Raw genomic sequence first — 27,898 nt, 5'->3', positions numbered from 1 at the left:
CACAGACGCCCGTGATTGACTGACTGTAGAGTCGTGATTGAGCGCTAAGTGCCTCCCATCCCTCTCCTCTGAGAGAGCTTGCAAGCTCCAGATGATAGGGCAAGCACTTTACCACTGTGTCTCTCGGGGCCAGCTTCTCTTTTCCTAATCAACCATATCAGAAGACACATTCTATGGTTGTGTTGAAATATGTTGTACAGTTTCAGAAGGGTCAAATTATTGACCTGCATCAAACAAAGAAAACAACTAAGTAGATTACTGAAATTTTAAGAAGTGAAATGTTAAGTTCTGAAAAACACATTACTAAAAGCTGTAGGGATAGTGGGGAACCATTATCTTCAAGGAAGAGATGTGTTTAAAAAAATATCTTGAATGACCATCATGAGAGATCGAACACCTGAGTAAAAACAACAACAACAACTCATTGCTTCATGGTAAAAGTAAGAGCATTTCCACATATACAATGCAAAGAGAACTCAAGGGATTGGGACTAAACATCTGTGTAGTGTTAAGAAAAACCATTAGCTATTGAGGTTAAAAAAAAAAAAAGGAAAAAAAAAGCCCTAAAAAATGAGGTCAGCTGACAACCTGAATATACTGAATGGTCAGGTTTTTTTCTATTAATATTTTTTTTCTGCCCTGATGGCACAGGCATATTTCAAAATGACTATGCTACGATTCACCCACTGAAGGCAGGCACGAGGCAGGGTACACTGGGACGGGGTGCCAATCCATTGCAGGACACACACACACAGACACGCATAGGTTAATTCGCACACTACGGGCATTAGCCCAATTTGTGTGTTTTTGGAGAACATGCAAACTCCATGGACACAGACCCCGAGGCGGGAATCAAACCCGGCCCTTGGAGCTGTGACCTTGGACAGTACTTACCACCAAGACTCCATGCCACCTGCCATGATTTATCAGGCTCAAACAGTGAAAGCGTGGTTTAGGGAGCATGAGATGATTATTTTTTATAATTTTTATTATTTTCTGTTATCACCTTGTGTATTTTGCTGGATGGTAGAACTGAAAATGTGTAAGATGCATCGGCCTAAGCGTACATAAAAAAGATAATGCAATACAAAAACTTATCAAATGAACACATGCAATATCTAAAACAATGGTATATGTTTATTTAAGAACAATGCATCCAAAAATCATAAAGGTTTCCTTTGGAATGAAATAAAAAATAAATAAATAAATAAATAATAAAATAGAATAATACTAATAAAAATTTTTATTTCCATATGTTTTAAAGGTTCTCTTATAGGGACACATAAGAAATAACTAAAGTTGTGTAAAAGTTCTAGTTTAGAAGTGAAAGTTTAAAAGGTGGAAAGAGTTTTAAAAATCGCCTTGGATTGAGAGGAGAAACACAACATGCATTAAATGGAAAATAGGTTCCATTTTTCCTTTTAAATAAATACAGAAGAATTATTTATTGAACATACTGTAAAAGTCGGGAGTATCAGCATAATAATAAAAACTATAGCTCATTCTGTAAAATGAAAGACACATTTATAAAGAATGCAATGTTTAAATCTAGTTCTGTTTACATTAAAGTGATGTTGCATGGTGTATGAGATACATTTTATAACATAAGCATATAATTTATTTAAAATCGTATTGATTTAAAAACCTCAAGACAGATCTGTTAAAGATACAGATTTTTGATACAGTTACAGTCAGCAAGTCCATTTTAACGTAATACATTTTTTAGTATACTCCATTTAGCTTACCAATATGCATTTATTCTGCATTTTATATGAGTATTTTCTCAAACTGAAAACCATCAACACGATTTTAGTATGAAATGACACAATTCATTTCATCCGACAAATCTTCCTCGAAGCGACTGATCGGCTGCTCGGATGCACCTCGACTCAGCAAGTCGGTCGCGGCGGTCTCCATCTCATCCAGCGTCATGTTGCATGCGTCAGCGATCTCCCGCTTAGTAAAGTCTACAAATTTGGGATCATTGGCGTAGAGGCCCAAGCCCTCTGATATTAGAATCTAAGGAAATAATATCAATATCAGAAGTTAAGAAATAATATTAGAAAATTGTATGGTTCATTCATGTTAGTTCAGTGAAGTAAAAAGTGTAAAACAAATCATAGTGACATTTCAGTTACGCTGACTGAGACTGCAGCTGTACTGACCGACTCTACGAGGCTGTCAGCGCTTCCTTTCTCCATGTAGCCTGGGCCATGCTGTGACGGCACCCTCAGAGTAGCATATGGCTGCTGCCGCTGGGACGGAGGCACACCCTGGTTTGTGTGCCACCCAGGACGGGCTGCAGCTGGCAGGCTGGTGCTGCCATTAGTGTCGCTCCAAATGGTCTGAGTTCCACCTGCCTCGTTCACCAGGATGAGGGGAGCGTAGAGAAGACGGCCCGGCTGCGCCTGAGTGTTCGCCCACGAGGCTGCTGAGGACATACTGCTGCGCCGGGAGTCGTAATTGCTTTGCGTCTGTAAAAGATTTGAATTTATTGAGAATTGTACAGTACGTTACAATATACAGTATGATTTGAAATGGCTTTGGGTTTACTATCCAATGTTGAATCAGGAGCACAATGTAACACAATGTAACTAAGTGCACCCAAAAGCATGCTTAAAGGGATTGGGAAGAGAGAAACATTTCAGCACATGGATACACAGTTAGGCATTTGGCAGACGCTTTTATCCAGAGCGACTTACATTTTTATTTCATTACACATCTGAGCAGTTGAGGGTTAAGGGCCTTGCTCAAGGGCCCAACAGTGGCAACTTGGTGGTTGTGGGGTTTGAACCTGGGATCTTCCGAACCGTAGTCCAATGCCTTAACCACTGAGCTACCCCTGGCCCGTTCATGGTTACGTAAATATTTTTTTTATTGCAGCAGATGACGTGAGCAAATGAAATGAAATTCATTCAGTGAAATCGAATAAAGTAACACATTACCTGCCCTCGTGCTCTGCAGGGAGGTGAGTTCTGGTGATAAGTCCCAGGAATGGGAATGTCATCAATGCTGTCTTGTCTCCTCAAACACTGGATAGTAAAATTTGGCCTGCGTCCTAACAGTGGGAAACAGGGTCCGGAGGGAGAATTTGTACGGGTGTTAATGCGCAATTTTCTCAGTTTATAATGAAAATCCACCATATGGACAAATTAAGAGCTTCTTCACCTGAAGGAGTGGGAGGAAGGAAGCGCCTTCGAGTTGCATATCCTTTACCGTTCTGTCTGCTGCCACCATAGCCGTTGCTACTGTATCCACTGGCACTGTAACCGTTGCTGGAGTAACCGTTGCTATGGTAACCGTTTCCATTGTAGCCTTTTACTGGGTATGTGCTTCCATTGTAACCATTTGTAGGTGAAACGTCACCGTTGTAGCCATCCGTAGGTGAGACATGGCCATTGTAGACATTTGAATGGTAACCATTTCCATTGTAGTTAGTAGTAGCGTAGGTGTTCCCATTGTAGCCATTTGCAGTAACCTTATAACCTCTGCTGTTATTGCTACCTGGCTGTAAGGGTCCCACATCTGTGTAATCGCCACCGGAAACTGGAGGAGGTACCATCTCTGATGGGGGAGGGGCTTCCGGATGCTGCTGTCTGTTTATGACACACGGTAAGTTATGTATAGATTTCCATTACGTTATAAATAAAAAAAAATAATAACTCGTGCCTCAACTCAAACAGCTTCACCAAACCCCAGGCATCCAATTTTAAACATGACTAAAAGATTGGAGAGGGAAAAAAAAATTCCTTGCTTCCTACTAAAGTGGGTAATTGTGTTCAGACGCACCCTAGTTTAGATAAGAGAGCCTCTCCTACTTCTTCAGCACAGTTAAAAACACCATGTGCTTAAGGACACAGCCTACATAGCCACACATCTATGCAAGAATTACATAAAGAGGCTATTGATTCGTTCTTAAAAGGCCAACTATTTAAAAAAAAAAGTCTGAATCCCTGGAGATGAATAAAAATCTATTTCTGTATGTTACTTTTCCATCTCACATGTGAGTGGGTTGTATTCATTACATGCCAGTAAGAACCTCGTTCTCAGCTTTAAACAGCACTCCTACTTGATGATTCAAATGGAGGCACATCATCCAGAGGCTAAATACATAACCCCTCTCATTATCCTCTCAGTATATTTATCCCATTCTCTTTCTTTAGACACCCCCCCCCCCCCCCCCCATCCACCCGCACATAAAAGTTAATTTATTAGTTTTTGACTGGTAGCCCTCCATACCTGTCATGTGACCCGTTGCTCTGAGTGTCGTCCTTGCCGCACTGACTTGCATTTGTTACTCCTCCTCCTGTCCCTTCACCTTCTGCACTCTCTATCCTTTCATTTGGAGGAGATGGCATCGGAGAGCTGGGTGACCTACTGTAAAAGGGACATGTTAGATGGACACTTCAGACATAAAAAAAAGAGCGATAATAGTTAGGCAACTAGTGGATTATCCTCTAAAGCCAGCATTTTAATAAAGCGTGAAAAGGCGTTGGGGTATTTCCATCAGCTTCTCAGTATGTTTTATACTTTGGAATGTTTAATGTTTAAAATCTGGAATAAATGAGACCTACCGCCAAAAACAAGGGGCGTTCAAGTGAAACTGGGACTTGTGTTAAAGATGTAAAACGTTTACAAAAGACTTCAAGCACAGTATGGTGGCGCGATTGGCATATGAATGGTGCAAACGCTTTAAATAAGGGGTGTACGTCCGTGAATAAGGACCTTGGCCGAAGTGGCTCAGATTCCAAGCCTGATTCCTGAAAATTGCTGGAAAACTTGTCGATAATTTTTGGAAGAGACGTTGGTAACTGTACACACAATCATTAACATTACAGGAGTTAGGCTGGGAGTTATTGCCACATCCCCCTACAGTCAAAAAAAGAGCCATAATAGGAGTTCCTGGGAGGCCAGCATTTCAGACGTGAAGCAGGCAGAGCGATCATTCAATTCAATTCAATTCAATTCAATTTTATTTGTATAGCGCTTTTAACGATTTACATCATCACAAAGCAGCTTTACACAATCAAAAGAATTAAGATCATGGCTCTGGTGTATTAAGATAACGTTCTACATTGATGGTATCCAAGCACTAATGAAACACTGGGATGGATGCATGAGTGTAGTAGGGGATTATATAGAGAAATAAAGATGTTTTTACCTCTCATGACTATGTCCTGTTATTTTGCACAATCAAAAATCCTGGTTTGATTTGAACACCCCTCGAACAACTTCTCATCCACACATGACCAATCAAGTCAGTTAAGCTGTTTATTTAACTGGTAGCTAGATATACTGTAGGGAATCATTTACAAAGCCTCAGAAGCAAAATGCTTTAGTCTTAAGGGTATTAATACTGTAAACTGTAGCCTTTTAATATTATTGTGGGCTATTTTTCTGCAGAATTAGCAGAGTTTATTCATTTCCTTGCCGAGTGCCGACAGCAAAGCAAAGCAGTGGTATGCGTACATCCTCAAGTTATTTTGTGTATGATTTAAATGACAGGATATATTAATAGCAGGTATCTTGCACCCCTTATCAAATGAATATAGTAGTACAGTATAGGTACTAAGTACAACAGGTAATTTAATATAGCATTTTTTGCTATATTAAATTAGCTATATTTTTTGTGAGCAGCAGGTTTTGCTTTAAAATATCTTAAAGCCGTAATGTGATGGTGCCACTGAGAGACAGAAAGTCTTTAATCCTGAAATACACATGGAATATTAATTTTATATGCTTTAGATTGCTGTACGTCATATCTCTCAGGCAAAATCACAGAAATCCATTACCCAAAATCTTATGTCACTAATCACTTCTGAACTCCTAAGGAACAGTTAATATGGCATTTTCCTCAGCATGGATGCTTTTGTTATTATTATTATTATTATTATTATTATTATTATTATTAGCAACATTACAATTTTGGGTAATCTTCTTTTCTCGCAAGAAAATGAAGCTCAGCAGCATCTAATTTTCAACACTAGTCTCTAATCTGAATGCAACTGCCTTCCTTATTTCCTTTTGATCCATCTGCTTGCCTTGAGCCGAAATTTAGAGCCAACAGTGAGCTGAGTTTGGAGTGACTGGTGGCCCACCTTCTGGGCAGAGGAGTCAGCCTGTGAGGCTGCTCAAGCACCACCTCGTTATTGGAGAGCGCCGAGGCCGGTCGAGAGTCCTCCAACGCCTCCGCTAGCCTCAGAGTGTCGCTGGGAGGGGGCTCGACGCTCACACAAACCTCTTCAAACTGCAGGGGTAAAGGAGTGCCCGCAGGGGTGGACATGGTTGGAGTTAGATGAGCATCACTGAAGACACTGTCTCTCTGTAGAAATGGAACAGGATAGAGATGATCATTCTTTATTCTTTGATTATAGGCAAAGGTCTCTTCTGTTCGGTTATGAATCATTTAAGCTTTAAAAAAAACACTAAACTTAAGGCATGAACCAGTAGGAATCAGGTGCAGATGATGACAGATGATCAGACGGTGATTGGTGTACAGGTGATGCTGAGTGATGAGCGCTCGGAACAGACGAGAGGGGAAATGAGGGTGCTGCTGAGGTTGTTACACAAACTTCATCTTTTCTTTGAATTATATGAAATTAAATGATGGATAATAAATGAAAGAAAGAAATGTTTTACTGTAACAGGCCGCAAAGTGATTAAAGATTTATGTGTAGCAACCTCATTTCCCATCTCATCTGTTCCAAGCGCTCAGCATTCAGCAATGACCGACTAATCACTGACCTGATCACCTGACATCATCGACTCCTGTTTGTTTAAATTGTCTCATCTTTAGGCTCTTCGCAGCCTGTTACAGTAAAACATTTGTTCTTATTTATTTAATTTAATCATTTAATGTAATTTAATATAAAGAAAAGATGGGGTCTCAAGAATTTTGCTCAGTACTGTATATACACTGTATGCACATAATAATAATGGAAATATTATAAATTATTTAATAAACATTAAACATTCTATTCAGAAAAAAACATTCTATTAATTTTTTTATTATTATTATATATTGCGCTTTATATATATATATATATATATATATATATATATATATATATATATATATATATATATATGTATGTATTGTTTACGTCAGGTCATTTAGGTCAAACTGATTTTACATTCAGGTCAAAATGGTTTGATTCTAATTTAAGTTCCTTTCTCATTCCTTCCATCTGTCGTCTACACTGCCAACTGTGCACACACACCTGTTATCAGCAGGATCTTTGGACACCTAGGTACTCTTCAGTTTTGGTAAAAGAACGTACATACAGTACAGTATATTGGTCTTCAAATTAACCTGAAGCCCTGGATCGATGAAGCATCACAAAACTATTTAAAAAAAAGATAAATTGCACCATACCCTGAAGAACTCCTCCTCTTCCATCATGTCCCCTTCAAACACCTCCTCCTGGCCCTCCTCCATTTCCATAGCCAGCCTCATCTCTGGTGCCAAATCCTGCAGGGTTCTTAGCCCAGCCTGAGAAAAAACAACAGAGTGGACTTAGTGGCTGACATTTAGCAGCATATGCAGCTTGAAATCACTACATAAGAGTGATAATTTAGGATGATGTTGTAGATGCATTACAACATTCAAGAGCCAACAGACATAGACATGAACTGTGCACCTGAAGGGAAGCGGACTTATCCTTGCCCTTCTTCTTTTTCTCTTTTTCCTTTCTCTTACGGTATTTCTTGAAGTAATCCTGGATCAGGAAAGTTGCATAGAACTTCCCCGCAGTCACCTCCTCTCCTGGAGACAATTGTACACGAATGCGAATGCATGTTAAACATACTGTATAGCTAAAGGCTTGGAAATATCATGAAGATATTAAACTTGTAGCTGAGTACCTGCAGGGGGTGGTATAACCTCATCGAGGAGTTTAGGCTTGGTGCGCTTCCAGATCTTTTTAATAATGGCTCTCAATTCTTCATTCTCTTTGTCAATCGGGCCTGGGGGGGTTGGAGGTGGGGGGGGGGGGGTGTTAGGGGACGATGATTAAAACAATTCAAGAATTATACATTGTTACGGCAATGTTTTACTGCTTCGATTTAGTCCTCCTGGGTTTGCGTTTCATTTATCTTCGCACATAATTTCTATGTTAATATGGTCTTGTTAATTCGTCCTTGTTTGTTTTTAGTCACGTCTCATGAATGAGGTTTCGTATTTGTTCATTACGATCATTCGTGCTGTGCATGCGGACCTTCAGTTTTAATCTTGAGTGAAGATCGGACAAGAGCAAACAGGGTCGCGTTGAAGGAGACGGTGCCATCGGGATGAAGAGGCACGTTCATAGTCACCAGCCTCTGCAGGAATTAAGAGATAGAGAGAAAAAGAGAGAAAGAGAGAGAGAGATAGACAGACCGAGAGTCTTTAATTGGATTGTTGAGTTAAGTAGAACACCATGTGTGCTCCATTGGGAGATAAATAGTGTCGACTGACTGAGTGTGTCAGCTGCTTGCTCGGTCTGCAACAAGATTTCTTCGGTAATGCTTATCACAGGACATTTTTTTTTAACATCTGTTATATTGGTAATAAAAGTGTAGATTTTGCGATATACTTGCTTGGTCCCTAAACACCAGCTGCATAACTAAAGAGTCCCACTTCTACTTTCTGAGAAGGCTGCAAAAAAAGCTCAGCTCCCATCCTCACCACGTTCTACAGTTCGACCGGTGGATCGTTAGGACAGCCAAGAAGATCATCAGGGTCCCTTTTCCGTCCATCATAGACATTTGTACTACTGTACATACTTCGTTCACAGAGCTACCAGTATTCGGATGACCACACACACACCTAAGACACCCTCCTGTCACCTAAACACTAAAATGAACTCAATTCCATTTAAGTCTACCAGGGGGTGTAATATTACTTACTGTACTGTATAATGCAGGGCTTAAATATTATCCCTTATACAGGGCTTCTAAGGGGGGTTAGGGGGCTGAAAGTGCTTATGAGACACACGGGAAGACCTTCCCTTTGGAGATAGCATATAGGGTTATTCATTAGGGAACTAAAATAAAATGCACTTAACTTTTTGCAAATGCATGTGAAAAGACTTTGTGAATTAGTGTCCAAAACCGGTGGTGTATGTAGTCTCATGGAGTTCCGGCGACATTGTGGTCCTAAAGGTTTCATTTAATTGCGTACTATAACCACTGTGCATGGTCAAACAACAATAAAAGCCACTTTGTCCTCAACATAACATGATACTGTACAGTATTTTTTATGAAGTATAAAACATTTCTTACCCTACAGGCTACCCGATGAGGACAGAGTTTCCCAAAACCAAGAGGAGGCTGAATTCTGTGCAACATCGTCACAACCTCCAAATGCTTGATTCTTCCCCTGTGACAAAATGATGCAACTATTTTATCCATATCTTAAAATGAAATTTATTCTCCAAACATTTTGATCCATTTGCAGATTTTTGCCCAGACTATGATCGAATGTTTTTTCTTACGTTGCTTCAGGATCATAATCTGACCACACTCTCTTAAACTCATCCAGATGGTGAGTCCCCAGTACGGTCCAGTCCCTGGTCAGATACTCAAAGTTGTCCATGATGACAGCAATAAACAAGTTAATGATCTGAAACAGTAAAGTTATCAAGGAGTTTGTCATCTCTCACTTGCTCTGACGCTCCCTGACTGTATCTCTATATCACTTTTGTTTCTTACCAGGAAAGCACAGAGAGCAAAGAAGCTGATGAAATATGGGTAGGACAGATTGCTGCCACAGCTGTACTCTTCCCCTGGCTCATAATCCGACTCAGGGTCACAACGTCGGCCTGGCAGTGCTGCCAGCATAATCTCCTGCCATTGCTCCCCAGTTGCACATCTTCAGGTAAAAATTGTAAAACGTTCAACCAATTCAGGAAAGTCGGTTTACTTTTTTATATGCGGCAAAGTTAGAAAAAGGCGCTCACACCTGAAGAGCAAAAGCACTGCCATGAAAAAGGTCTGGAAGTTGTTGTTGCGATTGAGCTCTGTCTCGTCGTCTATAGCAATCTTCCCAAACATCTGGCGGTAACGAAAAAGGAAAAGGAACGCTCAAGGCATGAAAACACATCAGAGAGCAGAAGGCATGAAGGAAACGATAAAGATGAGTCTACCTGCATGCCGATTACACCATAAATGAAAAAGATCATAGCGATGAGCAGACCGACGTACGGCAAAGCCTGAGGAAAGATGTTTAAAAAGAGATCATAGAAGAATTTAGCATCAAAAATTTGCAGTTCTTTAACAGCTTTTGGAAAAGTGGTGGACACATGCAGTTTATTATACAGTATATGTACAAGTCGTATCTGTATCTGTTTCAACACTATATGAGCATTTACATTTCGAACAGACCTGTAAGGATTTTACAAAAGTCCAGAGAAGAGTGCGAATGCCCTCCCCTTTGCTGAGCAGCTTGACCAATCGCATGACACGGAAGAGGCGAAAGAATGTGATGGACACCTTGGAATTTTCCCCATCCCCCTTCCCCTGTGAAAGAGTTTCATAGATCATCAATAAGTCACTTAAAATACAAATGCATGGTACTTTGCAAAAATCTTGAGCCACCCCCTTATTAATTCATTAATTTATATAATGATCTTCTGTACCACTTATCCTGTACTTATCCTGTAATTAGTTATTCCCATTTCAAAAAAATCTTTCTGGATTTAGAAGCAAAATATGAAAAAATGAGGGTTGGCTTAAGAGTTTCGCCTCACGACTGTACAAATACAGTATTTTGGTGATTCGGGTTATATAATATTTTCAGAATCCTGGTTCAATAAGGTCCATTTTCATACCAAGTTTATAATTATTATTATTATAGTGTCCGGTTCTTGAGATATGGCCAGTAAGATGTTGATTACGAGAAGGAATGAAATGAATTGCAATGAATTATGGCAAAAATAAGGCCATGTATTTCTTTAACAGTTGGAAAAAAACAGATTGGATAGTGTTCATTAAAATGGTTTTAAACAATGTTTAAGATTTAGATTTTTTTTTATTTGTGTTGAAGGATCAGGACGTATTGAATGCATTTCACATACAGCGCTCTATTGGCCATTACAGTATTTCACTTAATGCTAGGCTCGATATGACGGATCCCATATAATACATACAGTATATGTTGTTATTTGTGTGTTATATGTTTTATGCTATAACACTTTGTACTTTTCCTTTGATCTTGTTATATGATAACCCAATGTTTTCATTAAAAAATGCTTGAAATTTTTAAACACTAATTTGCTTATGATTAAAACAATAACACCAGTTAGGATTTAGTTAGCCAGGAGATCCAGAAAATATTATAAAGCAACTGGACTTGACATACTGTACCTCTCCATGGCCTCCACCACCCTGAGAGAGCATAAAGAACAGAAGATAAGAAGATAAGAAGATACGTGTGTATTAAATCATTTTTAGATTATTATCTAATGCGGTGATATGTGTGATTTGTAAGGCAATTTTATAAATATTAATAATTATAATAATAGAATACGCACACTAAATTCTGCAATCATGATGTCAACCAAACTTCCCACCACTATCAGGGCGTCAAAGGAATTCCACGCGTCTATAAAATAGTGCTATGGAGAAAAAGAGTGAGAATAAATGCAACATTGTTTTTTTTTTTACTTAAAATAATCCTTTAAACCATTAAACAGGTCTTTTAAACTGTGCGAAAGTCTCACGTATGGACGCAGAGCGAGCAGTTTGATAATCATCTCAATCGTGAAGAGCATGGTGAAGATCATGTTTAGGATGTCCATGACAAAGTTGAAGAGCTTCGACTGCTCGTAGTGCTGATGGCAAAAATAAAATAAAAATATAAAGCAGTTATCTATCATGAGAGAGAGAGAGAGAGAGAGAGAGAGAGAGAGAGAAACACACACCTGTACAGCCAGTGTAAGTGTATTGAGCAGAATGAGAACGAACATGATGTACTCAAACTGCGATGAGTTGATGATCTTCCAGAACTTTAACTGCGATGGATTTTTAGGTATGTAGATCTTTATAGGCTGGGCTTTCAGAGAATAATATACACACTGCCTCTGAAGAAATAAAATGTTTAGCAAGACTTTAAGCACTGAGGGTACACTGCAAACTCTACATGCATATGTCCAGAGAACATTTCTGGTCAAACTATACAGTTGATAATTAGTGTTTCTCTATTATTTAATGGTAAGGACTTCACAAGAACCTGATTTTTGTTCAATTCGCAGTTTTGAAACTCGACCTCTCCTTGCTCACGGAACGTGATGATGACGAAGCCGACGAAGATGTTCATCATGAAGAAGGCAATGATGATGATGTAGATGACGAAAAAAATGGAGATCTCCACACGACAGTTGTAGATGGGGCCTCTGTTCTCAGCATTGGCATCAATGGCTTTATATAAAACCCTGGAATTTACAATATTAATGATAATAAATAACTACTGCATCAGTTATCTGTTGATTATTATTGGATATATTATTGGATTAGATTAGATTAGATTAGATTTTTTTTGTTGTCAAGGTTATGAAAGTCATATTTTAAGGGGTATGATGACATCCAGGACGTGCAGCAGGTATTATAAATCTGCTATACGGTATGTAGCAAATATACAGTATGTATTTAAAACATGTGAAATATAATACCTTGTGAGTTATAATATAAATATTGTGTCAATTCATTATTAATGTTCTTATAAATATTGAATATGAATGTCATTTATATTTCAATTAATTCATAAAAACAATGTGGAATATGAAAGATATGTTAAGAAAATTTATATTAAAAATGAATTATAATATAGAGATTATAAAGAGAATATAATCACAGGTTGAGAATTTAATGGTCCAGTGTCCACAAACTTTTGACCATACAGTGTTAATTTAAATATACAGTAAATGCATGTGATTTACACCGTGTTTGGGCTCCTTTTGTGATTAGAATAAATAAATAAATAAATAATTTAGTTAAAGCCCTGTTCATGTAATTAAACTGAAAAAAAAAAAAAACTATAATCATAATCATCCACTATGCATTGCTTTCTATCTAATGCAACTCTGTCTCCTACAATGCTAGGCAAAAATCTATGAGCCACCTCTTAGACATTTTTATATGATATTTTGCTTTTAAACAGCCAGACTTGTATTTTAATGTTCAGTCCCTGTACCTGACCAGTCTCAGAGGAATGTGTTTTATTTGTTACACCACGCAGTGACCTACAGGTATGAATTCTTTACGCATAAAAACATCAAACTTCTGATCGAAGGTGCAGATGATGACAGATGATTAGGTAATTTATATAGTGGAGATGATGAATGATAAATGGTTAAAACAGACGAGAGGGGAAATGAGGTTGCTGCTGAGATTGTTACATAAACAGCAAATTTTATATTAAATTGTATATATTTATATACAGTGCAGCCTTTCATAGTAAAACATTTGTTTTTATTTAAACTACATAATTACATTTAATCTAATATAAAGAAATGACCGGTGGCTCATAATATATGAAATTACTTATTATTATCGTTCATTTACTCTTAATCACTGAAAAGCATTATTCATTTATAAACTACAAAAATCAATACTGTATATTACCAATTAAATTTTAATGTAAAAAAAATTGTCCAGTCTTTTTCCATCCTATGTGTTGCTGTCTCACATTTCTTTTTTATTATTAATTAAAAGGTTAGAAGGTGGAGTATATATTATTAATAAATGTTATATGAACTCACTGTGGCCAGCCTTCAAATGTAGAGACAGTGAAAAGGGTCAACATGCCCATCAGCACGTTATCGAAGTTAAAATCACTGTTCACCCAAAACCTCTCCTTCACCATCGGATGATTCATATCTCCGTCCTTATACACCACAAACGTGCCTCTGGATAAAACGTACAAATATCCATCAGTGAACGGATTACTGAGGCGCACTATCAGACTAAAACATGTGAAATAAAAAGAACACAGCTGCGCACTTGCATTCCTCTGGTGTGTGTTTGGCCTCATCTGTGCATCTATAAAACCGTCCCTGCAAAAGCAAACAGCAGCCATATGAGGCCCAAACGTGCATTAAAAGCTTAGTGGAAGTGTCCTTATGCATGCGTAATGTTACCTTGAAGAGCTGCACTCCAATGCACGCAAACATGAACTGCAGGAGAGTGGTGACTATCAGGATGTTGCCGATGGTGCGGATGGCCACAAACACGCACTGGATTACACTCTGGAGACACAAGCAGGCACACAGACGTCACAATCATCGCTTGTACATTATTGTAACAACCCTGAACATAGTGAAATAGGGCAATTCCATGCAAAGGTCAACATTACCAAGGGGGAAAAGGAGGCACAGTTCAAAACATACTGACACATTAAAAATATGGTAAGCGTTCAAGTCAAACAGGGACTTGATGATGAAATTTCTGATAAATGAAGGAGTAAAAAGAAACTGATATTTATCGAAAGCTTCAACTACAGTACAGTGATCAGACTCTTAGCTGTAGTAAAAACCACTTGCACCACTTGCACATGTGAGCAACTCGGCTGGGAGATATTGCCTCATCCCCCGTATAGTCCTGACCTCGCTCCAAGCCATTTACACATGTATAGGCCATTAAAGGAGAGAATAGAGTTTTAGATATAAAGGATCATACCTCCAGTTTACCAAGAAAACTTTTTACCTTGATGGTGTCCAAGCACTAGTGAAAAACTGAGATAAGTGCATTACTGTAGAAGAGAATTATATAGAAATAAAAGGGTAGTTACTAACTCCCCAGAACTGTGATCTATCATTGTAGACGATCAAAAATCCTGGTTTGACTTGAACTCATTGTATTAGGCAGTTTCTTATGTTTATATCGACTAAACTTTTACTTGCAAATTAAACAGAAAGGTCACTGCTGAGCATAAAAATCAGAACGAGGCCACTGTGTATAACGCCAGTTTTATTCTAAAACATTTATTTAAAAAAAAATTTATTCATGTTTCACTCATGTATCTTGCATGATCAAATTGTAATGCCTCTTGAAGTTGCCTTTAACATTCACGGAGTTTGTAAAAAATTTCCCGTACCCTCTCATAAAGGTTTGTCTGTTTAATGTCACATGTATAACACTGGTGCTATGATATTTTTTAGGATGTAAATGATTACAGTGGAACCTTGGACTGCGAGTAACTTGCGTTTTGCAAGACAAGCGAAATTTGAAAATACATTTTAACTTAATAAACGAGTGAGAGTACTGGGGTACGTATGCTGAGAATCACGTGATCGAGACTGAGCCAATAGTTCTTCTCTCTCTTGCACTGTGGGATTGTGGGTAATCGTCTCCCATGCTCAGTTTCACTGCGCGTTAGTGATGGTTTAAAGTGACTAACTAGTGTTAGTGACTCGGTTCTTTGAATCTCGTTCATCAAAATGAACGAACCTTTTTTTGAATCATTTAGTTCATTTTGTTCCTTTGATCAGAAATAAAATAAAATGTTTCCTTTCAATAAAAAAGACCCCTAATACATCTATATCCACAAATTTTGGCTATAGTTCTTCCAGTAATGAAAATATTACAATGCAGCTAAGGACATATTATAATAAACAGAATGAGTAGCTCACCTCTTATATCTTCCAGTCTGTGTCGTTCGTTTTTTTTTAATCTATTGCACAAAGGAACGAACGACTCGGAGTAGAAGAGAAAAAATCGCTCAATTCTGTTTATTTTACTTTTTTTACCATTTTGTGTCCAAGTGAAAAAAAAGGTTAAGGCTTTAGCAGTGTGGAAGGATTTGTTTGTCTTTAGCTCAAAGGATTACATACCATTTTATGTAAATTAATTCATGGATGCTAAACTTGTCTATACTCCAAGGCTTTTTATTTATCAATATGAGTTCAAATGTCACGACCATAACACTGAAACCGAGCAATGTGTAGATAATTTATAGAGGTTTATATAAAATTTTTAATCCGTATACCTTGAGTCCCTTTGCTCGGTTGATAGCTCGGAGAGGTCTGAGCACTCGCAGTACTCTAAGAATCTTTACCACGGAGATAGCACTCGAGCTAAAGTAACAAAACAAAAGTTCCAAGAGTCAAAATGCAGGCTGATTGGACATTTGGTAATGGATAAAACTGATGAGTTGGTTCATAAATTAATCAGTGTATATGTGGAAGATCAACGTGTCACACTTACTTCAGGAAAAAGGAAGTGAGAGACACGCTGACAACGAGGAGATCTAAGAGATTGAAAGCATTTCTGCAGAAGGAGCCTTGATGAAGAAAAGCACCATACACTGTCATCTATTTACAAAACACAAAAAAAGACTGTTAATACTATGGAATTCATGTACATATTAGGCAATTCATGTATCGTGACACTGAATCCAAAATCATCGTTTTTGTCTCACTCCTGGTCTATTCCGCTTTACCCTGTATTCAGGGTCGTGGGGGGTCTGGAGCCTATCCCAGGAGACTTAAAGCATGAGGTGGGGTACACCATGGAATGGGAAGGGTGCCAATCCATCGCAGGGTACACATACATACACACATTCACATGCTCATTCACACACTACAGACAAATTGGGGACGCCAATTAGCCTAATCTCTATGTATTTGGACTGTGGGAGGAAACCGGACTACCTGAAGGAAACCCACTAAACACAGGGAGAACATGCAAACTCCATGCACGCAGACCGGATGTGGGAGTCGCATCCGGGTGCTAAAGGTGCAAGCCAACAGTGCTAACCACGAAGCCACCGTTCCACCGTGACTCCATGAATCATTTTTAAAAAATTATCTTTAACCTATGTTGCAGTTCCTCCACAATCCTACAGGTGGTGCTCTCTAAAATATTCACAAATTGGCGGACGGAACAGCAACCTGTGTGCAAATTGTGACATTGATTTAATCGTCATAATAACAGAATCACAACACAAATGGAATCAGCACCTCCGTATGATAATATCGTATCATGTGGTCCCTGGTAATTCTCATCCATAGTTAACACATTAATAACGCTGTACAGGCTGTTTTTTTTACCCCCCAGCAATTTACACCTTATGGGATCCTTAAACTTCAGACTCAAACCAAATGATAGATATTGTTAGTAAGACGGTTTACCTTCAGTATAATCTCAATGGTAAAGACAGTGGTGAAGACATAATCAGCATAGCCGAGCATCTAGAAATAAAGGAGGATAGAGCCTGTTTTTATAAGTGCTTTCAGGAGATCACGATAAGGAAAACCAGACTATACTGATGTAATGAAAAATGCAAAGACTGCTAGCTAAAAACCACACGTGGATTAATAAAGCTATGTCTTCAATAAACTGCTGGACTTACAATGTTCCGAAATGAATGGGTTTTGATTGGGTCCTCAGCTGCCAGTGAGAAACTACTGAGGATGATGAAGAGAAGGATGAAGTTGGTAAAGTAGGGATGGTAAATGAGATTGTGGCAAGCGACTCTGAGGCTGGACGAATAAAAAAATAAGGAAAAGAAGATCAGTGATGAAAAAGACAGTGTGATCATTAAAATTGACGTCTTTTACGTTCATTCATTTCAGTCCAAGATGTTTTATGTACCTTGAGCTCATACAAGGACTCCACAGAGTCTCTCCGGCAGACATGGAATGTTTATTATTTACTATATATTTATTATTGTATATTAAGCTTATATTACTTACCAATTTTTCTTGCCTAGAACGAAGAAGGAGCTTCCATCAGGAATGGGGATAATTTTCTCTTTGGGCTGAAAACTTTCCACTTTCAGAGGCACGGCACCTTAAGAACAGAAAATACATTTTTAAATTAGATTAAATCCCTTATTGGACAATTTGTCCTCTCTAGTAATAAAAATGCTAAAACATTCACTTACTGCACAGGATATTCTACTTCATAAATTGATTCAACTTTCCTTTTAAGTTATTGTTCTTTATCAGGACAGCTGTGCTGTTTTATAGTTATTTATAGGGCTAAACAATTTGATTAAAAAATCACATTGCAATTATTTGGACATATATTCCGATTGCAATTTAAACTGCTTTATTTAACTATTAAATGTACCATTTTGTATAAAAAAAATTATCTAGGCTAACAGCAAATAATTAAACAAATGATCTCATTAACAAAGTTCCAATATTTGTTCATCAACTCAAAATGATTAAAAATGAATTTTTTTTTTACAAATTTTTAAATTACTGGCAAACTATACATACACTCCCACTTCTGCAGTAATAAATAAATGCACAGATCCATACTGCGATTTTGATTTTTAATTTTGATTACTTGTGCGGCACTAGTTATTTTTAACCATATGTATTATTTATAACCATATTTATTACTGTACAGTATGTGAGTCAAGGGTAAATTATTTACCTTCAAGGCCCTCAATTGCTCTCAGCTCTTCACTCTCCTCCCAGTCATCGTTGTCATTCTGGGAAAAAGAGACACAAGATCAAACACAAGATGAGAAAAGAAATACTGAAAAAGACAACGTAAAAGATCAAAGTAAAAACGAGTTTTTTAAAAAAAAGAGGAAGAAAGCGGCTTACTCCAGTTTCATCATCTTCTCTGTCTTCATCATCTTCCCACTCTTCCTCTTCTGTTTTTTCTCTGTTAAACATATCAGCTTGTTGAAGCTTAAATGCTTAATAAATGATGCAGACTAGAAAGTACTTAGTTAAGAGAAAAGTATAACCTGATTTATTTTAGATTCGATAAGCACTTACTCCTTTTTCTTTTTGCCATTTCCTGCTAAGTTATCCACAGCAATAGCCAAGAAGACGTTCAGCAGGATGTCTGTGTGTGATGTTAAGGATGCAATCCAAAACCTAGTGAGAATCATTTTTGTCTAATTACATGAGTAATTTATCAGTGACTGCTTTTGTTGTCCCTATTTGTCATAACACATTGTGGTACAACATATCCAAAGAAAATGCATAAAATAAAAGCAATATGAAACATTTTTATAACAGGAGTGAAGGAGGCGTGATAGAACCTGTGTTACAGAACTGAACAGCACAAAGAGGTAAAAGGATACAGTTACCACAGACAAAAAGAATGACGAAGTAGATACAAACGATCATGTTGGGGAAAACGGGTCCTCCGTACGCCATGATGCCATCGTACATAACCGAGTTCCAGTCTTCTCCCGTAAGAATCTATAGACAGAGGAAGTTTCTCATTGTGTGTGTCTTTTAGATACAAAAACGCCACATTTACCACTTTTTTAAAAAAATCTTAATTTGTACAGTATATTACAAGAGTAATATTCAAATGATTTTTTTAAAAGTAAAAAATCATCCACACTTCGTTATATAAAAACTTCTGTTGCACTTTCTTATCAGTGCTTTTCATTCAAGGCTACTGTCCCCCCTGTCACTGCTGTGCAGGTGAGAACATGTTACATCAGTTTATTTGTAACTGAACAACTCACGAAAAACATGAACGGAAGTGTTTGGATATCTGCAAACAGAATTTGGACCGATACTCTAGAGAAGGTGAATGTTTCTTAAAGAGAATCATTACTGGTGACGAGACACGGATTCATCACTACGAGTCTAAGACTAAACGCAGGGAACATATTATCAATTGTGAACAAGAAAAAGTTCAAAAGTCAACCATCAGCTGGAAAAATTTTTTTGGGGGATTCTTAAGGGCCAGTATTGGAACATTATCAGGAAAAAGCTTCAACAACCAACAGTGCTCGTTACAGTGAGACGCTTATTAAAGAGCTGAAGCCTAAACTTTGTATTAAACGCAAAGGATTGATATACAAGGGTGTTGTGATCTTGCACACTTCTGCCCACACCATCGACAATCTGCAAAAACTTTGCTTAAAGGTGTTAAAGCGTCCTCCCTATAGTCCTGATCTTGCTGCATCAAACTTTCACCTGTTTGGTTCTACAAGAACGAAGGTTCCCTTCTGATGAAGAATTGAAGACAGCGATGCATTAATGGCTCTCCTAAAAAAGCCTAAAAAAATTTTAATAATGGAATAAGAAAGCTTGTTGCCTAATCGACAAAATGTACTAAAAAAGTAAGGAGATTATGGCAAAAGTGATGTATCTGTCTGTTCTAAAATACAGTGGAACCTCGGATTGCGAGTGTTCCGCAAGACGAGCAAAGATTTATAATTAAGTTTGACTTGGAAAATGAACAAGTCTTGGTTTACGAGTACCGAGTATTATGTATCATGCATGAGCTTCTTGTTTTGACGCCGAGCATCACGAGACAACTGAGCCAACGGTTTTTCTTTATCTTGCACTGCGGAATTGTGGGTAATTAACTCCCCTGATGGGTCTTAGTGCGCATCTCTCCCTGGTATAATCAACATCCCTGCACATGTGAGTGTGAAAAGAGTGGAGGAAGGGTGTGTGAGACGAGAAGGGAGAAAGGGGAAGTGGCTCCTTACTTTAGCTTCAATGTATTTATTTTTTGGGCTGTAGAACGAATAATTTAGGTTTCCATTATTTCTTAAGGAAAATTCAATATGGTTTACAAGTGTTTTGGAATACGAGCCCACATCCGAAACGAATTATGCTCATAATCCAAGGTTCCACTGTACAACCAGGGTGCGGATAATTCTTCAACTCACCTTCATACATTCATGGCTAAATCTGCATTATTGTCCGGGATAATTATCGTTAAATATGTGTATATTATATGTGTGATTCACATAAATGGTCTTCTGTTCTTTTACACTGCTTCTGATTTTGGGGATTTGAGATTGCTTGTAGTTACAATACAATAAATTAATAAACGTGGCATGGCACATTAAAGAAATACTGTAATATTTAAGATTTCATATGCACAAATACTGTATTACTGGACAGCTGAATATCTTACTTGCCAGGTGCCAGGATAATTATAACAATGTAGAATATGATTGTACTCATGCTTATGGAATATACTGTAAAACATAAGATTGAAGAGATATAAATACTTTTTCATAAAACCTTTCTTCATTCATGTATGCAAGTGAAAAGAACTGGAGATGTCTCGTTAAAGATACATAACAGAACAAGCAAGGGTCAAGAATAGAAATGAGAGAAGTAGATCCGTCCTGCTTGCTGCATCTGGCTATTAGAGATGACAACCTAGCAACAGAGGCGGTTACCTGGAAACAGGTGAGCAGCGCGGAGGGAAAGGTGTCGAACGTGCTTCTCTTCATCTGCGTCTCATCAAAGTTAAACTTGCCACCAAACAGCTGCATCCCCAGTAGGGCAAAGATGATGAGGAATAGGAAGAGTAGCAGCAACAGGGAACAAATGGCTTTCATCGAGTTCAGCAGAGAGGTGACCAGATCTGAGAGAGCAGTCCAGTGCCTGGGAGAGGAAGAGAAATTGCAGAGAAATACAGCATATTGAGCATTAAACGACACTACATACTAACTAGACATACTACCTTGCAATAGATTGACAATGTAAGCCCTGGAAAGCTTCCAGAGATTCTTAGAAGAAACAACATCTGCATCAACTAAAAGACTGCTAACTCAACCGGGTAACTTTGAAGATGCGGAGGAGACGGACGCAGCGCAGCACAGATATACCAATACGTGGGATCACCTCCAACTCCACGAGTACGGTCTCCAGTATCCCACCGCACACCACAAAGCAGTCGAAGCGGTTAAAGAGAGCTATAAAGTAGACCTGGAAGCCGAAGCTGTACATCTTCATCAGCATCTCCATCGTGAACAGGGCCAGAAGGATCTTGTTGGCTCTTTCTGGGACACAAAGCAAAAACAACCAGTTTAAGAAAAACAGCATCAAACACCATCTAGTCTAATAAAGGTAAGTAATCGTGTCATGGAATAAGCCTGAACTTTAACCTTGTATATCGGTGAGCCACTGGGGCTGGCCGTAATGCTCCGATGCACTCGCCGTTGTGTTGAGGAAGACCAGAAGCAAAACCAGCCAGTAGAAGTTGGTGGACTTGACTGCTACGCGGCAGTTCTTCCTCAGGACTAAGTTTAAATGGTAGAGCTGCTCACTGCACAGAGAAATGAAAAATGGATGTATCGTCATAAAAGGGGATTTTCAAAGAATTGAGAATTTGGCCCATCAATAGTGCAAATGCATGGCTTGTGATGTTGACTACACTCCGGAGTACCTAGGTACCTATAAAGGAAAAGTTACTCTACGTCAGTTAATGAAATTATCTCCACTATTGTATTACTTCCATCGTATTTTATGAAATTTTAAAGTCGAGTGTTGATATAATGTACAATTCTCTACATAGGTATACAGGAATTATATTTTATCCATTCAGAAATAATTTGACCAAGTATCTACACATTACACAAAAAGCTAAAATACTGACGAAGCAAATTATGGTGTATATGTATTCCCTAAATGAACTCTCCTAATTAGAGCAAGTTTGACCAACTTTTAATGACTACAGCAAATCTCTCCTTCAATTTTGACCCCTTCATCTGTCTTTGTACGAATAAAGCTATAATTCCTTATGCCTCATTTGAATGTTCAGTCCTAGTCCCCTTGTTTACTTTTTTTTTTTTTTTTTAAGCAAAAGTACAAACGTTCGACTTTCTAAGATCAGATAACCAAAACTGCAACAAGATGAAGCAGGTGAAACATTACCAGGATGACTTTCACGTTAAACTTACCAGAAGCTTATAGTCAGCAATTTGGCCCTGAAGAGCAAGAATAAGAAAAGATGTGACCAGGTGTACTGCAGTTGATCAGTAACAGGAAGAAATGTGTATAATATAAAATATGATTCTATAACATTACTGAATAGAGGCGCAGCAGCCGTTATCGTCATCAAGGAAAGCCTCGAACTCTGAGTCTGAATCTGATTCTGTAAAACGATTGTGATCAGAGGAGCCATTCAAGCTAGACACAAAGAATCATCTGGAAGTCCTATACTGTAGATTACCCCTATGAAGGGCATTCAGGTCAAACCAGGACTCTTGATTTGCCCAGAATAACAGAATGAGCGTATAAACTACCTTTATTTCTCCATATAATCCCTGCTACACTAATGAACTTATGCCAGATGGAACGTTTTCTTGGTACACCGGAGCCATCAGTGGACTGCATGCTTTACTTCTAAAACACTGGCCTCCCAGGAACTCCTCGCTCCTAAACAAATGGCTTGGAGCAAGGTCAGGATTAAATAGGGGATGTGGCAATAACTCTCATACTGTATAAGTTCCTGTAAGTGGTTTTGTGAATGATTGTGTGTACAAGTTATTCTAGGATCAGACAAGGATCAGGCATTCACCTCACTGAATGTTTACGGGAACGACTGCAGTGAGCTCTGAGCCACCTTGGCCTAGATCGACCTTCACAGACGTATAACCTTCAGGGGTAGCTCAGTGGTTAATGCATTGGACTGTTGTTTGGAAGGGCCCAGGTTCAAATCCCACAACCACCAAGTTATTCTTGTGTTGCCCTTAAGCAAGATCCGTAACTCTCAGATGTATAATGAGATAAAAAGATGTAAGTCGCTCTGGATAAGGCATGCCAAAATGTTCTTAAAGACACTTGGACCATTTAAATGTTTTTTTCTGCAGCAAGAGTCTCATCACTGTATTGTGCATAAAGTCTTTTATATTTTTTAATCATGTAAAATTTCATCGCAAGTCCCGGTTTGACTTGAACACCCCAGCAATGCCTATTAAATTTAAAACACAACAAAATGTTGAAAATGACAGTCGTCAAAAATACCTCCATCTTCACTGTGTTTATACCAGCCGTATTTCTTCATCATCTTTTTCTTTGCCACCACAGCACCTTATATTCAAAGAAACCAGAGCAGAGCATAGTTAGGTTTAATGTATGACTCCGCTTCACGTGTGTCTGTATGTCTGTATGATGCTGGTGCCTCACGCTTATTGCCATCTTCATCCATATCCTCAGCCTCAATCAGCCAGTCCATGTAGCCCACCATGTCTTCTTCCATCTGCTGTTTCTCCTGAGCCTTTTGAAGTTCACCCCGACACACAGCCTTCTCCCTTTCCTTAGAGAACTCACTGAGTGAACAGAGACCAACAATTTCTTATACACCCAAGGCAAAGCTCTTAATTCTATTAAAAAGACAGACCAATTTATTGCACTGAACGCAATCCTGTAACAGCTCTTACCCGCTTAAAACACCCAAAACAAGGTTAAGAACGAAGAAGGAGCCAAAGATGACTAGGGAAACGAAATAAATCCAGGGCAGCTCAAAACCAATTGCATCATTCATCTGGAGAAAGTGCAAGGAAAGAAAAGAGAGTGGGTTAAAATGTATATTACTTAAAATGAGAGAAAAGAAATATGCATATGCAAATATTTGTATATAGATTCTATGTATCTTTTTTCTACAAGGGGTGTTCATGTCAAAGCAGGACTTTGATTGTGCAGAATAAATCACAGTTATCTCAGCACCCTTTATGTTTCTATATAATCCTCTAAAACACTAATTACCCCATCCTAACATTCACTAGTGCTTGGACAAATGGTGCTTAGTTATCTAGTGATTTTCAAGAATCAGGGGTGTTAACTCCCTAAACATTAACAGGAAGGACTGCAGTCAGATCCGAGCCACCTCCATCAGGATTTTCATTTAAAACGTTTGTACATCATTGTACTGTGCTTCTTTTAAGTCTTCTTATCGGTTTAACATCAGTTTAATGCTGTATATCTGCCAATAAACATTCATCAACAGGTTGTGAATATTGTTTTCATTCATAAATAATTCCCCACAATCTCAGTTTCTACACTCATCCACGTGAGAATAAAGAAATCATTAAGATTTTCAGTATAACCCTAAAAACTCAGTCAAAATGTCAAAAAAGGAGAATAGAGAGGCAGAGGGAGAAATGATAATAGAACTAGATAATAAAAGGAAAAATAAATACCCAGTACAAAACATCAGTCCATCCCTCCATAGTAATGCACTGGAAAACAGTAAGCATGGCAAAGAAGATGTTGTCGAAGTTCGTGATGCCGCCGTTAGGGCCTTCCCAGCCTCCCCTGCACTCAGTATTGTTATCCACACAGAAACGGCCATTACCGGCAAACGCACACGGTGTCGCATCATCTTCCACGTAAAGATCTGTGGGTGCAGGAATGCTGATGTCATATAAAAGCATCTAGCAAGTACAGAATGAACACATACTGTAGCACATATAATATCTTCAAACGAAATTAATGTCAGAAGTGAAGCTTCATCTTTGTAGGGCTGCTTTTAGGGTGAAAGTCAGATGGAACAAGATCAGGTCTATAGGGAGGATGCTTTAACACTTCAAAACAAAGTTGTTGCAGAGAGTCGACAGTGTGGGCAGAAGTGTGCGGACGTTCATCCTTACCCGAGATCACACTAAATGGACTGATATTCCGCCCTTGTATAGCAGTCCTCTAAGGTTTAATCCAACACTATGGCCAATTTGGGAACACCAATCATCCTAATCTGCATGTCTTTGGACTGTGGGAGGAAACCAGAGCACCCGGAGGAAACCCACAAAGCACGGAGAGAACACGCAAACTTCGAAATATATCAGCCTGTTTTATTTGAAATATTAAGGAAAATACAATAAAAATTAAAAATATGAACACGTTTCATGAATGTACATGTTTAATAAATGCTGGATGATGTGTACATGCATGTATATCATTTGAATGTGTGTTTGTGTGTATACGTGTGTATGGATGGGTGCTTTACCTGTTCCCACATAATAGCATGTTTTGTGCATTCTGCCAATGAAGAGCTCCAGACCAATAATGGCATAAATGATTATGACAAACATGACCAGCAGACCGATATGAAACAGAGGAACCATAGCCTTCATGATGGAGTTCAGCACAATCTGCAGACCTACACACACACACACACACACACACATACAATTATTTCCATTATAATTACCAAATACAGCTTTGCACACATGTATACAGATATGTGCATAAAAATTGCAATCACCAATAGACAGACACACACACACACACACACACACACACGCACAAATGACTTACTGGGCACGCCAGAGACCAAACGCAGTGGCCGGAGTACTCTGAAAGCTCTGAGAGCTTTGACATCCAGGCCTCCTGGTTTACCAGATGCATGATGAGCATCTCCGGATTCGTGTTCCCCCATCTCTGCTACAACGCTAAAGAGACTGCACATGCATGCACACACACACACACACACACACACACACACACAGAGTAAACAAATTCTCTCTTAATTACTATTTACCTTCTCTCGACACACATAAACTCATTGTTGCTGTCTAAACATCTTTATTCTGTATACAGGGTCGCGTGGGGCCTGGAGTCTATCCTAAGGCATAAGGTGGGGTACACACTTAACGCAGTGCCAATGCATCACAGGACACACACATACTCACTCGCCATCACTCAGTCACACATTGTGTGCCTAATGTGCATGTCTTTGAACTGTGGGAGGAAACCAAGGTACCCGGAGGAAACCCACCGATCTAGCCAGGGAAATCATACAAACCCGACAATGACGATGATAAAATCCAGCAGGTTCCATCCGCTCCGGATGTAGGCACTGGGGTGCATGACCAGTCCATAGGCCAGGATTTTGGTAAAAGTTTCAATGGTAAAAATAACCAGAAAGATGTATTCTACTTTTTCCTGACAAAAAGAGTAGAGAAGATGAATTGGACAGAGATAAAAAAATATGGCTGTATTATAAAACTATAGGATATAAATGGAAATTTGTAAATGCATTAGAAACACTGATAAGCTTCCACCGTTTCTTCATGGGGCTTTACAGTGTGTGACTGGGTTAACAGGTCGAGAAGCTAATAGGCTTAGCATATGTGCTGTATGCTAAAGCAGGTGAAAGGGAAGAGAGTGTATCACGTGGGACAGAGGACAACGTAATAATGGTCAATGCGAACTGAAGATATTAAATCATTTCAAAGCTCATCTCACTTATCTCATCAGACTTACCAGATTGTGATTGGTGGCATTGGAGTCATCTTCAGGAAACGGCCGTGACACACCAAGGGCTACACAATTAGCAATAATGGCTAGCAAGATGAATATATCAAAGGGCTTGGAGAACAGAAGTTAAGGACCAGTAGGAGACATGTGTTCAACTAACACTTATTTTCAAACTAGGGTCACTATGACTGATAGGGAGGAGAAAGTATGCCAGCTTTACCACCCTGAGAGCATGGACAGTTTTATTAGCATACAACTCTAATCATGGTACCTGGTGCCAACCAGCGTTTTTTTTTTTTTTTTTTTGGCTTAAAATCTTTGGGAGGATAGACAATCCCAAAACATGTATGTAAAATATAAGATTTATCACACACACACACACACACACACACACACACAGTTGCCGGATATTTCCACTCCACAAGTGCCAGGGCGGCCATGCGAATGGGGTTGCTGAGTGTAAGGCAGCACAGAGCTCTCGGTGCTCTGAGTTTGGACTTGTTGGCTTGCATCTGCTTCTTGGCTCCTCCTGTCCTCCTGCGCGCCCCAGCCGAACCTGTTGAGTTGAGGGTGTCCGACCTCTGGGTCTCCGCAGCTCCCACTGGAGCCCCATCTGTGGAAAGACATAGTTTTAACTCTATTTGTGTTTATACTGAGCGTCAAAATGGTAAACTTAATTAAATATCACCAAGCAGCAGATACAGTCGTGTTCATAAATAATGGAACAATAGTTTTTTTTTTGGGGGGGGGGGGGGTATTTGGCTTTCGTATAAGGCAGTCCTTATGTGAATTATACTTTGCTTACATCTTGACAGTTTCATTTCAAATTCAGAATAATGTGTTGTACAGAGGGAAAACAACAACAAAAAAATTATCATTATTCTAATTATTATGAACTTGACTGTAACTGTGGTCAGGAAGTGTTATGCTCAATTTCTGTAATTAATTTGGAAAATGGTTATAAAAAGCTTATTACAGAATTGGTACATTAT

General features: G+C 38.6%; 1 protein-coding gene across 1 annotated transcript; it reads right to left on the bottom strand.

Moving 5' to 3' along the window:
* Nucleotides 1–1,690: 1,690 nt before the first annotated feature.
* Nucleotides 1,691–27,491, bottom strand: cacna1fa (calcium channel, voltage-dependent, L type, alpha 1F subunit a). Its single transcript, XM_053504668.1, has 47 exons — nucleotides 27,305–27,491; nucleotides 26,913–27,017; nucleotides 26,452–26,591; nucleotides 25,965–26,107; nucleotides 25,654–25,806; nucleotides 24,851–25,047; nucleotides 24,092–24,195; nucleotides 23,838–23,980; nucleotides 23,676–23,741; nucleotides 22,737–22,803; nucleotides 22,610–22,636; nucleotides 21,815–21,975; nucleotides 21,484–21,709; nucleotides 21,104–21,311; nucleotides 19,025–19,145; nucleotides 18,714–18,783; nucleotides 18,537–18,597; nucleotides 18,361–18,418; nucleotides 17,670–17,766; nucleotides 17,327–17,456; nucleotides 17,106–17,165; nucleotides 16,180–16,286; nucleotides 15,962–16,049; nucleotides 14,115–14,222; nucleotides 13,978–14,030; nucleotides 13,737–13,883; nucleotides 12,209–12,410; nucleotides 11,901–12,059; nucleotides 11,700–11,810; nucleotides 11,511–11,594; nucleotides 11,344–11,364; nucleotides 10,363–10,497; nucleotides 10,125–10,190; nucleotides 9,941–10,032; nucleotides 9,691–9,850; nucleotides 9,474–9,601; nucleotides 9,262–9,358; nucleotides 8,217–8,319; nucleotides 7,864–7,965; nucleotides 7,641–7,765; nucleotides 7,376–7,492; nucleotides 6,099–6,322; nucleotides 4,240–4,374; nucleotides 3,169–3,596; nucleotides 2,946–3,058; nucleotides 2,166–2,474; nucleotides 1,691–2,019 (listed from the first exon to the last, which is right to left on the bottom strand). Exons 1-47 carry the CDS (start codon nucleotides 27,416–27,418, stop codon nucleotides 1,810–1,812), a joined length of 6,075 nt encoding a protein of 2,024 aa, XP_053360643.1. The 5' UTR covers nucleotides 27,419–27,491; the 3' UTR covers nucleotides 1,691–1,809.
* Between the last annotated feature and the right edge of the window lie 407 nt (nucleotides 27,492–27,898).

This window comes from Clarias gariepinus, chromosome 9 (genome assembly GCF_024256425.1).
Source record: "Clarias gariepinus isolate MV-2021 ecotype Netherlands chromosome 9, CGAR_prim_01v2, whole genome shotgun sequence".
NCBI lineage: Eukaryota > Metazoa > Chordata > Actinopteri > Siluriformes > Clariidae > Clarias > Clarias gariepinus.
This window is presented reverse-complemented; position numbering and strand designations above follow the sequence as displayed.